Source organism: Rhamphochromis longiceps, linkage group LG12 (genome assembly GCF_057381845.1).
Source record: "Rhamphochromis longiceps isolate RC_006_pf linkage group LG12, R_longiceps_female_GT1.1, whole genome shotgun sequence".
In the NCBI taxonomy this organism is placed as follows: Eukaryota; Metazoa; Chordata; class Actinopteri; order Cichliformes; family Cichlidae; genus Rhamphochromis; species Rhamphochromis longiceps.
The window spans coordinates 39,035,374-39,047,647 of record NC_140568.1 but is presented as its reverse complement, the minus strand read 5'-3'; the positions used below and the strand labels follow the sequence as shown (position 1 = coordinate 39,047,647).

Genomic DNA, 12,274 nt, shown 5'->3' with positions numbered 1-12,274 from the left:
TACGTCATGAAAGGAGACGTGATCACGTTGGGCAATGGTACAAATGAGTCAGATAACAGGAACTCACTGAACATTTCGTTTCTTCTTGTCACGTTATCTCTGACAGACAGCACTCTGTCGCCGAGCCCCTGCCCTCTGCGGACGTACAAAGTGTGAGCTCCTTTAGTTTAAATGCTGCGGTCAACCGGGGAGGGCACGTTCAGGAAGTCGGTCACAAAGCGAAGAATGTGAAAAGCGAAAGGATGTGCTCCACGGAAAACAACCCAGAGCTGCAGCCGACATGTAAGTGAATATTTGCGACTGTCGTCCGAGCTCGGTGAGTACGTTGTCATCGCAACGATCAGAAACTAGGCAGCGGTTACTTGGAGATGGCCTTAAACCTCCAGAGGCACCGTATACAACCGAGCAGGGGACGCTGGTGGGTTAAGAGTTGCAAGCGCTGTCAGAGGATGAACGTGCCAAACGTTGATTATGTGGTGTCTTTCTATCCTCCTTCAGCGTCCGACCCGGCTCTTCTCCTGGAGCTGAAGACCAGGCGACCTCCGTCCTTGGTGGAGAGAGCTGGACGTGAAACCTGGAGTGTTGACTTCTCTCCGGATGGAGCTTGGTTCGCCTGGTCCATGGGACACGGGATCGTCTGGGTCGTTGCCTGGCCTCTCGACTCCGAGTAGGTTTTACTGTATATTTAATCCGCACGTGATGCATTCAGGTCGCCCTCGAATATTCTGGTTTCCGTGGAAGGTGGTGGTGGCAGGTCCTGCACGGGCTTTTCGAATGATTGATTGATTTTTATTTTTTATTTTTGATTAATTGTGGCACAGAGGCGCCCGCAGGTAACAAGAACACTTGATTCGAAATGAATACAGTGACGGAAATACCGGGGACACTCAAGTGCAGCCCTGTTCCTTCTACAGAGGCTACTACACAAAAAGTGTAAACATCTTTTTATATACAGTAACTGTTATGCAAAGTGACGGAATCTTTACTTAATCCAAAATATATCGGTAAGTCTAATAGTATTAAAAATATATTTTATTTTTACCTAAAGTAAAATGTGTGTAGTTTTATCTGTAGTAATACCGAACAATATGTGTCAGTTACTCTACAAAATCTACAAAATAAATAACTGAAGCGTTAAAACAAGTACTATACTCGCATCAAAAAGACGAATAACATAGGTACATTAAAAGTGTACTCGAGTAAATGTCCAAACTGCTCTTATACAATGACTTTGTAAGATTAACAGTAGCACGGGTGGGGTGGGGTGGGGATGGTGGTGGACAATCAGATTTAACCCCTTGTTTTCTCTTTTAATACACGCCTGTATTTATGTAAGAAATCAAGCCACCTGGGAAAAAGTATTACTTCATGTTCGGCTAGATCAAGTAAACAGTTAAAATGTAACCTTATGATAATATCCTTTGGCTTCTATAACCCGTCTCTGTCTTGCACAACTCCACAATAATGATCACAGTCCATTTCTGCACTGGCTTTTGTATTATAAAGATCCAGTGTTTAGTGTTATGTGTGGTTATGAAAGTTAATCAGTATGTGAAAATATCCTCATGCAACTGAGCAGTATTTTGGAAATAAGGCATGAATGCGATAAAAACTCCAGAAAATAAGCATTAAAAGCATCTATTGTTTAAAGTAAGACCAGATATAGATTTTAAAAATAGCTTTAAGTAATGTCATTTATTCCTTTTTTCATTTATTTATTTATTAAAAATTCTAATTTTTCTGTATTTAATATTAAACTTTTGGGTCTTGCTGTTATGCCCTACACCCCCACACCTCTAAATTAGGCCCCTGAAATTATAGTATTTTTCTGTCTAGTGCCCACAAAGAATTTCCCTTCGGCTCAGCAGTGTTCATTAGTGCCAATTTGTTTGAAAAATGCTCAGCACTGCTGCCAATACCACACAAAATAACAAAACAGTACTCTTTATTTTTTTCTTTATATTTTTGTTGCAGTAAAGAATTGTTGCTCCATGAACAATGTTTGAATTTGCCTAAATAATTAAATAAGGCAAAAAAAATGTGACTTACAACTTTAAATACTCAGTAGATTTTGTTGGTACATTTGATAAAACATATGGAAGGAGGCAGAAGAATGCAAGTGGATGTATTCATTCCAGCTATTATTTTAGATTAACGTGAAAGAAAAAAGCAAAACATGAAGACTCAAATTTCAGCTCTCAGTTTACCGTTTAGTTGTTTAGATCTGCTGTGACCAGCAACACTTGAAAGCTGCATCATTTAATCACCAACTCTAGCTTCACACCGCCTACACTGGAGTTTTTTATGGCATCTGCACTCTTGGTGCTCCTCTCACCCACAGAGAAAGTCAAAATGGAGAGACTGACAGAGGAGACAAAAGCTTCAGTTGTGGTCACCCAGTGTGGGGGCTCGCCTTCGGGCCCAGACCTCCAAAATCAAATGCAACAGCGTGTCCGGCTAAAGCACGATCAGAAGGGAAAAACAGCCTGCTTCTGGCCACGGGCTTGGAGAACGGGGTGATCAAAATCTGGAACGTTTTAACAGGTGAGATTTTTATTTTTCTGTGACTGTTAGTTTTGCTTGGCTGAATTAAATGGATTTTCAAATCGCTTGTTTTTTCTTTTCCTTTCCTCTAGGCAGTGCTGTTTTTGATCTCCACGGCCACGAAGGGGTTGTAAGGGACCTGGTGTTTCCTCAGAATGGGACGCTCACACTCATATCATCCTCTCGGGACAAAACTTTGAGGATATGGGACCTGGCTCATAAAGGTATTTTTCAGATATTTATGAGAAATACCTGTGAGTAGCAGTCACAACTGTCTTATTTTTAAAAAATGTTTTGGACAAAATATAATCTACATATTTGGTGCGTCCTTTTTACTTGGGCTCAAATTGTTTTCTTGCAGATAACCTTAGAACTGCAAGGCTTTTCAGCTGAATTTTCAAATGTCAAAGTACACCTCGAGCTTGCCTGATCACCCATTTAAAAAAAACTGTTAAATATTAACTGTCACGTGTCACCAAACAACTCTGGAGGCTTTGCAGACAGGGTCTTAATGACTGAAGCTGTCTATTCATTACTTCACCCCTGTTTAATCTTGTGAAACTCAGCTGAAATAAACCTTCTGTTCTAATGTAAGAGGTTAAAGCTAGCAGATGGCTGTGCTTACACATTCAGGAATCAGGAGCTGAGATGTACTGTCATTTTAAAAAATAAAGTAAAAATAATGAGGCTTTGTAGTCTCTCGTCTACATTTACATCCATGTTTTTCCTGTCTGTTTTAGGGAAAAAGGTGCAGGTGCTTTATGGCCATAAAGACTGGATTAGTTCCTGCTGCGTATCATCTGACTGTAGCATGATTGCATCTGTCGGGAGATTTGACAGGGTGAGGTGTTTCATTGCAAAAGTACCGTATTAGGTCATATTCATAAAGTACTGAGCACTGTAAAAGATAACTTAAGTAATTTGTTTGTGCATGTAAAACTCAAACACTTGTAAATGCTTAATGTCTCTAAGCTTGCTGAATGTGTCCTTTTGTCCTTCTTTTTATCAGTTTTTAATGAACATTATCAACATGGATTTGGGCGACCCTGTTCATTCAACTCTGTGTCAAATTTAATGTTGTTTGTCCACAAGTCTAATCAGGAGAATGGCTCAAAGTGTGTGATATAAATTGTCTAAAAGGGCAGCTTTAAATGCAATCCTGCATCACGTTAGTTTTTCTAGGACAATGAAATTAGTTTGAAGGTATATTCAAATATTTTCCTATTTGAATTCTTGCTCCTAACAAGTTTGTTGATATTTGCTTATGTAAAGTATTTAATCTTCTGCAAACTTCAGTTATTTTAGTGGTGTTTTCTTTTGACAGCTACCAGTATTGATGGATATGAGTTGCATACGTCCTGGACAAATTATAGGAAAAACCTGAATGCTTGATCTCTCCACTGAGCGTGGCTCTGTTATGCTGTGGGGCTATTTTAGGACATGTTGTTTTGAGTAATCATCTTTATCTGGTGATGAAACAGTTCTGTCCTCATGGGGGTGGTCTCTCACAGGATGACAATATCACTATCTAAAGGCTCTGGTTGGTTTGAGTATGAAAATACAGAGACTTATATTTTATGTCTTTAGCCAGCTGACACCAACCCAGTTAAACACCTATAGGAGATATCCATTTTCAGTGAAATTATCTGCTAGTGGGTGCTTCTGAATATCAATTGTAGTGGTCTGTTTTACCTGCTCCTGCTATTAAAATGTTTTTAGGCCATTTAGCATTTTCTAGAAACTTCTGGAGCACCAGGAAGTCTTAACACTCCAGTCAAACTGGCAATTTCACATATTCTCATTTTCAAAGGAAAGCAGACAGCATAACGTTGTGTAATATTAGACTTTAAGAGCATAGTCACTCGCTGCTGCGTGGTTCAGGGTGTCCTGCTGACACCAAGCAAGTACATCACTGACAAATTACTAGCTTTTGTAAAAAAAAATTTCAGTTCTGCAGCAATTAATTACCCCAGGGACAAGCTACTTTGAGCGTCGACTAAACCTACATTAATTTTCCAAATTAAAAACAGCCCTTCCAGCAAGGTATAAAGTCTCATTAACCCTGCATGATTATACTTTGATCAGATGGTGTGTCTGTGGAGTCTACGTTCATATACATTCATCAGGAACCTGACAGGAGGGGCCCACAAGACCGTGTACCTCCTGTCTTCTTGTGACTTCTCTCCTGACGGGGCAATTCTCGCCACTGCAGCCTTCAGCGGCTCCAGTTGGTGGATCGACCTCTGGGACCCATACACAGCAGAGAAACTGGCCACTCTGGCGTGAGTTTGTACAACTTTGAGGGTTAAAATTGTGCACAAAGACTCCATTCTATGGGTTACATAAGAAGACCGCAAATTACTCAAATAAACGGGTTGTTACCACTGAGTTTAAGTACAGAAGCTTAAATCTGTGAACCAAACAGCCCACACTGTCATTATCTCTGTTTGCGTATGACACGGCATGTGAAAGTATGTCCTAGTGTCCTTGTCTTTTGCAATCTGTTTTCTATGTATACTATGTGGAGCGTCTGACTTTGACTTGGTGCAGTTCAAAGTCATCGCTCTTTCTCTTCTGCACAGTGACTACTTTGAAGATTATGGGCAAAACCAAATATCAGCAATACAGTTCTCTCCAAACGGTCTGCACTTGACACTTGTGACAGACGACAGGTCAGTTATCTGAAAATGCTATATTATATAACTTAAATGTTTTACACACTGGAAAGATGCTTTCAGACAGATGTGTTGCGTTTGCAGAGCTCTTAGGATTTGGGAGCTGGGGGAGAAAGGGATGGTGATGGAGACGAAAAGAGACAGAGACTCTAATGGACTGTGCTGCAAGTACCATCCACAAGGGGGAGTTGTTGCTACGGGGTAAGGATGCTTTCATTTCAGCATAGATTCACAATATTACAGAGGGTGGTCGATAGACATTATATGCCAAAATTCAGTTTACCCCACTTCCTAGCTTTATTTATTTTATTTTATTATAAAGTATATTTATACAGCTAAACTTATCCATGAAATTAGGCTCTCATATCATTCATTTTTAGTCAAAAAACCCCCAGTTATTAAGCTGTTAAATATAATATATTGGTGGGGGGATCAGATATGCAGATCCATCTAGTGCAGTGGCTCCTTTGAAAATACAAAAGTGGCTGAAAGCAATTCAGTATCTAAAACTCTGTTCTAATACATAATGTTGGTAAATTACAAGCAACGATTTTGTCTTTTCGAGTACTAATAGTCAAAGCTACCTGTCGGTACCATGGTAACATCAATCTTAGGCTTGAGATAGTACGGAAGTTTGATTCATTTAAAGGTGAAAATGAGACCTGTCTTTACATTATTGACACCATCTGATTTGCATTAGACGCATTAAATCTACAAGCAAAATTAGGACCATCCCTGAACACACCAGTCTAAAGTATCTTTGTGAAAACTGGCCCCTGAATAAACATGCAAATGTGTCTCTTTTGGCAGAACCAGAGATGGCCACGTGAGGTTCTGGAGGGCACCCAGTGCGGTGCCCAGCTTGTGCCACCTGTGTCGATCTATCCTGCGCCACTCTATCTCCACGCACCAGATTGAGGCGCTGCCCCTCCCCAAGAGGATCCTCGAGTACCTCACATACAAAAACATCCCCGAACGCCTCAAGTCCTGCTGCTCCTCAGATGAAGAGGAGTGGGAAAGTTAAATAGGAACTTTAAAAATAAATAACTGACATTTTCAGCGATTAACTATGATCCTAAAAACGCCTTGTATTTTCTGATAACAAATGCTTTGAAAGCTTGATGAAGCAGATTAAGCATATTTTAAGATACTTTAGATGCAACATTCCTGCACTAAGATTTCATTTATTGCACTACTGCGGTACTACAAAGCATACATTCAGTGTTCACATTGTTGACTTGAATAACAGTTTTATACTATTAATTTATTGTGTAAATATCAGATATATATACTTTCTAATTCCTGTGTTTACCATTATATGCACTGCTAATGTACTGGCACATTAATATTGCAGCAACTGGACTTATAAGAAAGGGTTTTATTAAACTGATTAAAACATACACATGTTCAATGACTTTTTTTTGGACAATGAACTGATTACCTGGTTGCAGTGATACTAAACTGAAAATAGGATTTTTCAAGTCCACCTTTTAAATCAAAAGTGCCAAAAGGATCTTTTGTTTCGTTTTTCCACTGTGCTGATCGACTTCCATCTTGGTTCTGTATGCAGATGTGAGTGAGTCAGATAGCTGCTAGCATTGTTCCAGACATCTTTTACACTGCCGCGCCCCCACCCCCCCCCACCCCCCCACCCCACTGTGGAAAAAGACCATCGTTGCATTACTGTATCTAAGGTGCTTCGCTGACCACGAGCTCTCTCACTGCCTGGAAAGCTGCAACCATGGAGCTCAGCTGGATCTTCTCGCTGGTTCCCGATGCAAGCCGATGTCTGAAGAGATGAAACATGAGCAATAATGGAAATAAAAAAATTTGCCACAACGTGTGGAAATCAACATGTTGGTGTCTTTATTATATTAACATGACTTGTTACATTGTAAATATTTTTTTAAAAAGCATCACACTTACTCTACGTCGGCCAACTTGATGAGCAGACTAATCCGAATAGCGGGAGGAAAATCCACTTTAAAGAAAAAACATTTTTAAAAATTAGATACTTTGCTTTTGATAGTAAAAACAGAAAAACTTTCATTAATGCACAAACTTGTGAGCTTAAAACTTTAACACTGAACACGTCACTAACCGCCAACCTTTCAGTGGGTTTTAAAGTGGCCCCATTGCGTGTTTTCTTTAACATGTGCTGTTACTATGGTTGACACTCATGTTACACGTGGCCAAAGACTGCTCCAAATACTTTATGGTTAGGGCTGGTCTGTGAGCACAGCAACCCCATCCACCTGTTCAAACCTTATGTTTGCGAGAGGCAGCCAATCAAATGTTGGCATAAAAGGAGGGTGGCTTTTGTGCTGGGGTGCTTAAATTAAAGAAAGAAATAAAAACGTGTGATTTTTTCCCCCCCTTGCATGTTCCTTACCTCTGTGTACAAGCAGATGAACCTCAGTGAGAATATCATGCAAAGCCAAACCTTTCAGAGTCTTCAGCTCAAGGATTTCTTTCATCCATGTGTTAAAGAAATGCAAGATCATAAACTGTACTACTAATATGAATTTTTGTTCGTTAACCCACCATTCAAAAAAAAGTCACCGAATCTTTAAAAACATTTGCAAAGCATTTAGGTACAGCTACCTTCTATTAACCTAAAGTTTTATTTGCAAGAAAGAAATGTTCTTTCTTGGAATATGCTAAACTTCATAAGAAATGTTCAAAGTATAAAATGGCATAGTCAAAAACAAGAAATGTGCAGCTTTCATAGAACTTAAATATAGGATACGGTTGTACGCTGAAGTAAAGTCTTTGTTGAGGCACCAGTCGAGGATGTTGGCTATATCTGAGCGGAGGGGGTGCCCTGTGCAGGTGTACACTGTGTCTTCTGTGACCTTCCCATAGGCCATACTGGTGCTCTGAAATCACAGAGATGGATGACATGCAGTACAGTCTACCCATCTGCAGTTTGGATATATAACATATACTACTCATTGGCCACTTCATTAGATATGCCTGTTTGAATTCTTGTTAATGCAAATACAATCACATGCTAGCAACTCAATGCATTACGGCATGTAGACATGGTCAAGACAACCTGAAGAAGTTCAAACGGAGTATCAGAACGGGGAAGAAACGTAACCAGAAACTGCTGGTCTACTGGGACTTTCCCACACAATTGTCTCTGGGGTTTACAGAGAATGGTGCAAAAAAAAAAAAAAAAGGAGGAAATATCCAGTATGTGGTTATTCTCTGGGAGAAAATGCGCTGTTGGATGTTAGAGAAGAACGTGCAGCTTAACGGAAAGCAATTTGTGCTGTAACACTGTGATGACAGGGTCAGAATCTGGCTTGAACACATTGAAAGCATGGATTTATTCTGCTTTGTATCAACAGTTCAGGCTGGCGATGGTGTAATGTGTGGGAGATATTTTCTTGGTACACTCTGTGTCACAAAGCTCAAATCATCTCAGACTGGTTTCCTGAACATGACAATAAATGTATTGTACCTAAATGGCCTCCACACTCACCAAATCTCAATCCAATAGAGCCTTTGGGATATATTGGATGCGAAATGTAGTGGAGATTTACATCCTGAATGTGGAGCAGAAAAATCTGAAGCAACTGTGTGATTCAATCATCTCAATATGGATCAACACCTCAAAGGAATGGTACAAAGAAATAAGGCAGCTCTGAAAGCAAAAGGGGGGACGCAACTAATGAAGTGGCCAGTGGCTATATTTTCGCTGTTTAAAAACGGCCACACTGAATATGACATCCACATCTTAAACAACGCTGATGAAGAACTTCTGGCCATACCTGCAGTATGTTGAGCGATCTTCTCATGTCACCTGTTGATAAGGTCACAATAGCCTTCATTCCATCTGGCGTGATGTCAATACTGTCACAAAAAGTAATGACATAATCAACTATTTTTAAATCATATCAACGTTAAATTAAAACTTGCGACATGAACACATAATTGATGACATTTAATAAATAGAGCAATCAAAAATAATTCCAAGTCTGTTCATTAATTTCTTCTATCTCAAGTTGCATATAGCAATAAATGTGAAACAATGAGAACATTTATTTCCTATTGTGGCATTTGTTGGTTTTTCAGGGCCTGGTACAGTTGAGAGGCCAGGGTTGATGTTGCACCCTGATTTAAACTGTTTTCAAACACACACAGAGAAGCCCTAAACTTCTAAACATTACCCAACAGAAACGTAACATAAGAACAAAGACTCTGGATTTTAAACAATCTTTAATGTGGTTGGTATTATGTTTGTCTCTATTAAAATTAAACTACCATAAAAATTTGAGAATGCTCACTTACAAGGAAATGAACAAAATTATAAATTCAGCAGGGGATCAAATAGTTATTTCTCTCACTATACGCAAATTAGCGGAGCCCAGGGAGGCCAACAGGTACAAATACATTTGGCAAGTTCATTAGCAATTCTGGGAATAATTCAATGAGATGTAAAACAACAACAACAACAACAACAACAGTAAGTGGAGAGAAAGCATTCACACATTAACTCACTTCTCCTGCTGGATAACGTGCTCCAACCGAGGGATCATCTGGTCTGGCGAAAGCGGACCAAAGCGGAACCTGGTGCAGCGAGATTGCAGGGCGGGGATGATCTTGGAAAGGTAGTTGCAAATGAGACAGAATCGAGTGTTTTCTGTGAACTTCTCAATGACTAAGACAGAGAGCAAGGGTGGGATGAAAGCAGGGAAACAAGTTTAAAATGTAAATTCTGGCAACATCTTAGTAAATAAAAAAAAACCTCCACTTTTTTGAATAATCTATCCTAAGGACTTGCTTAATGTTGCTAAGATTGTAAACCACCTCACTGAGAATTTAGAATTGACAGTAATATACCAATAATATCATCCACTCTTCCTTCACCATGCATCTATTTAGAAATATAAAACGGCACTGAGCAGCAATAGATGCTTTATAAATGAAATATGGAAACATTATTAGAAAAACACAGGTTGGACTAAATTTACAAAATATCTCATAGTTAAATTCAATAATTATTTCCACTCTTCTGCAAAGTAAAGCTTTTTAAATAAATATCCAGGTTTAAAAGTAGATACACTGTAAGTCAGCAGCAGCCAAATTGCCTGCTCACTGAGCCGTGTGCCTCACAGTGGGTAATGCCTGAACGAACAGATGGCTTACCTCGACGCAATGCATTCTGGGCATCCTGGGTCATGGCATCGGCCTCGTCCAGTATCACCAACTTGAAGCCCTTCCTGAAGGACAAGATATATAAAAAAAGCAAAGGCAGCAGCTTACATTTCCATTGCACTTCTTAACTGCACATAAAAGTATTGAGAACACTTATTTCTGGTCAAAATCTCTACAAGTGTTTTAGTCTTACTTGAAGATGGTCCTGGTGCTGGCAAAACTCAGAATGGGACCTCGTACTACATCAATACCTCTGTCATCAGATGCATTGAGCTATAAACCAAAATTAGTTATATTTTAATGTAAAATGGCAGAGTTACAAGTTCAAAAACCTTTACAATTCAGCAAATCCAAATCTTCTAATGAGGAGTTGTAACATACCTCCAACACCATAGAGTTGAACTCCTTCTCTTTGTACAGCTGCCTGGCAGAAGCGAGTATGGTTGAGGTTTTTCCTGTTCCAGGTGGGCCATAGAACAAAAGGTGTGGAAGCTTGTCCTCACTGATAAACTTTTGGACTGGAAATAAAAAGAACAAATGAAAATCTGTTTAAATACAAGTAACCAACATTTCTATAACAATCCACATATGCACCCCCCTTGAATAGTTTGAAACATAAAAGTTTTAAGCCAGCTGACTTAGTACCATGACTCATTAATGACAGTGACGGTATAACCACAGTAAACAAGCTCAAGAGTCAAAAACACTGGCAGATAGCATTGAGTTTATCAGTTTATTACGTTTTAAAAGTAGTTTGATTATCCATAAGTGTCATGTTATACAGTTTTATAGTATTGTTATTCTGGCAGTCCACATACTTACTAGTGCTCAGAATATCTTTGTGTGAAATCAGATCATCAAGTGTCTGTGGTCTGTATTTTTCAACCCTGAAACAGGAAAACGCACACACACGCATTCATACTTGCAATAACTACTGCGTTTACAGCAAGGCAAATAAGCAACCTCGAAAGAATTTTAAAGAAAATTATTGAAACGTTTACGGACACATATGATAAGCGCTGACAAACGTTGACATATCACATTACATATGGCCACTTTTTAGTTCCGCATCCATATTTTTTTTCGTAACATCACCCTTTATTATAAACAAAACGTCAACCTTACAGTACTTTCACCGCAGTCAGAAGCTGCAGGTTTTCGGTTAACCTGTTGCTGAAGTGGCACCATGTTAATGCTTGATGGACTGATAAGATTTACGTAAGCCGAACTGAAGACAAGCTAATTTCCTTCCATGTTACAACTATGCGTAATAACTAACGTCATTTATTATATGTATATAAAGCTAGCAATTCACAGAATGCATCAGTCTACTCAGTGCAGCGAGCAGCTAGCTTGACAGTAGGCATGTTAGCTAGCTAGCAATAACTTTTTGAACCATTCTGTGATAAACAGCGAGTTTCAGCTCACCATGGTAAATTTCTGGTCTGTAGCGGCGCTTTACTTGTAGAAGCCATGTATCCTACCAAGCATGAATATTACGCCAAGCTGAGCAAAAGGGTTCCAGAGTTTAAGCCACTGCGATTACTACTGTTGATGGCCCTGTTTGGCGCGCTCCGCAAACAAAACGTACGTCACACGTCACCACGTACAACCAATGGAATCACATTGTCATTTTCATGGGCGGAGTATCGGTGACTTGTTCTCTGCTGTAAAAAAATAATAATAACGGGATTTAGAAATTGTAACAATAAAAGATACACAATATCAAACATCATAACAACGAAGATATATATCTCCTCTTTCATTTTTAAATATTGTCTCTCCCATTTTGAACAATTCCTTGCCCTAATCAGTGAAAATTAAAATCAAACTCAGGAGTAGGTTTTTTTCCCAACAGCAAGAACTACAAGTCTTTAAAGTCCTAATCA

At 39.3% G+C, this 12,274-nt stretch overlaps 2 protein-coding genes across 4 annotated transcripts; one reads left to right on the top strand and one right to left on the bottom strand.

The window, feature by feature from the left end:
- Nucleotides 1-37: 37 nt before the first annotated feature.
- On the top strand, nucleotides 38-6,584 carry wsb2 (WD repeat and SOCS box containing 2). 3 transcript variants are annotated; one of them, XM_085426277.1, is made up of 9 exons: nucleotides 38-282; nucleotides 499-667; nucleotides 2,342-2,544; nucleotides 2,637-2,768; nucleotides 3,285-3,385; nucleotides 4,630-4,826; nucleotides 5,127-5,216; nucleotides 5,304-5,420; nucleotides 6,030-6,584. In XM_085426277.1, exons 1-9 carry the CDS (start codon nucleotides 243-245, stop codon nucleotides 6,241-6,243), a joined length of 1,263 nt encoding a protein of 420 aa, XP_085282403.1. In that variant the 5' UTR covers nucleotides 38-242; the 3' UTR covers nucleotides 6,244-6,584. The 3 variants fall into 3 exon arrangements, with proteins under 3 accessions (XP_085282403.1, XP_085282404.1, XP_085282402.1); XM_085426278.1 differs by having other exon boundaries at nucleotides 38-418; XM_085426276.1 differs by having other exon boundaries at nucleotides 38-667.
- Nucleotides 6,583-11,977, bottom strand: rfc5 (replication factor C (activator 1) 5). Its single transcript, XM_085426279.1, has 11 exons — nucleotides 11,814-11,977; nucleotides 11,208-11,272; nucleotides 10,767-10,903; nucleotides 10,579-10,658; nucleotides 10,377-10,450; nucleotides 9,729-9,888; nucleotides 8,999-9,080; nucleotides 7,969-8,098; nucleotides 7,612-7,689; nucleotides 7,146-7,200; nucleotides 6,583-7,008 (listed from the first exon to the last, which is right to left on the bottom strand). Exons 1-11 carry the CDS (start codon nucleotides 11,858-11,860, stop codon nucleotides 6,909-6,911), a joined length of 1,008 nt encoding a protein of 335 aa, XP_085282405.1. The 5' UTR covers nucleotides 11,861-11,977; the 3' UTR covers nucleotides 6,583-6,908.
- Nucleotides 11,978-12,274: the final 297 nt, after the last annotated feature.

Excerpts from the sequence above, each read along its gene's own strand:
- wsb2 (XM_085426276.1), top strand. The coding sequence starts at position 369 with ATGGCCTTAAACCTCCAGAGGCACCGTATACAACCGAGCAGGGGACGC. Across the intron at positions 4,827-5,126 it reads GAGAAACTGGCCACTCTGGC|TGACTACTTTGAAGATTATG; the intron begins GTGAGTTTGTAC and ends TCTTCTGCACAG. Across the intron at positions 5,217-5,303 it reads ACACTTGTGACAGACGACAG|AGCTCTTAGGATTTGGGAGC; the intron begins GTCAGTTATCTG and ends TTGCGTTTGCAG.
- rfc5 (XM_085426279.1), bottom strand. The coding sequence starts at position 11,860 with ATGGCTTCTACAAGTAAAGCGCCGCTACAGACCAGAAATTTACCATG. Across the intron at positions 9,889-10,376 it reads CCAGAATGCATTGCGTCGAG|TCATTGAGAAGTTCACAGAA; the intron begins GTAAGCCATCTG and ends TCTCTGTCTTAG. Across the intron at positions 7,201-7,611 it reads TCATCTGCTTGTACACAGAG|TGGATTTTCCTCCCGCTATT; the intron begins GTAAGGAACATG and ends TTTTCTTTAAAG.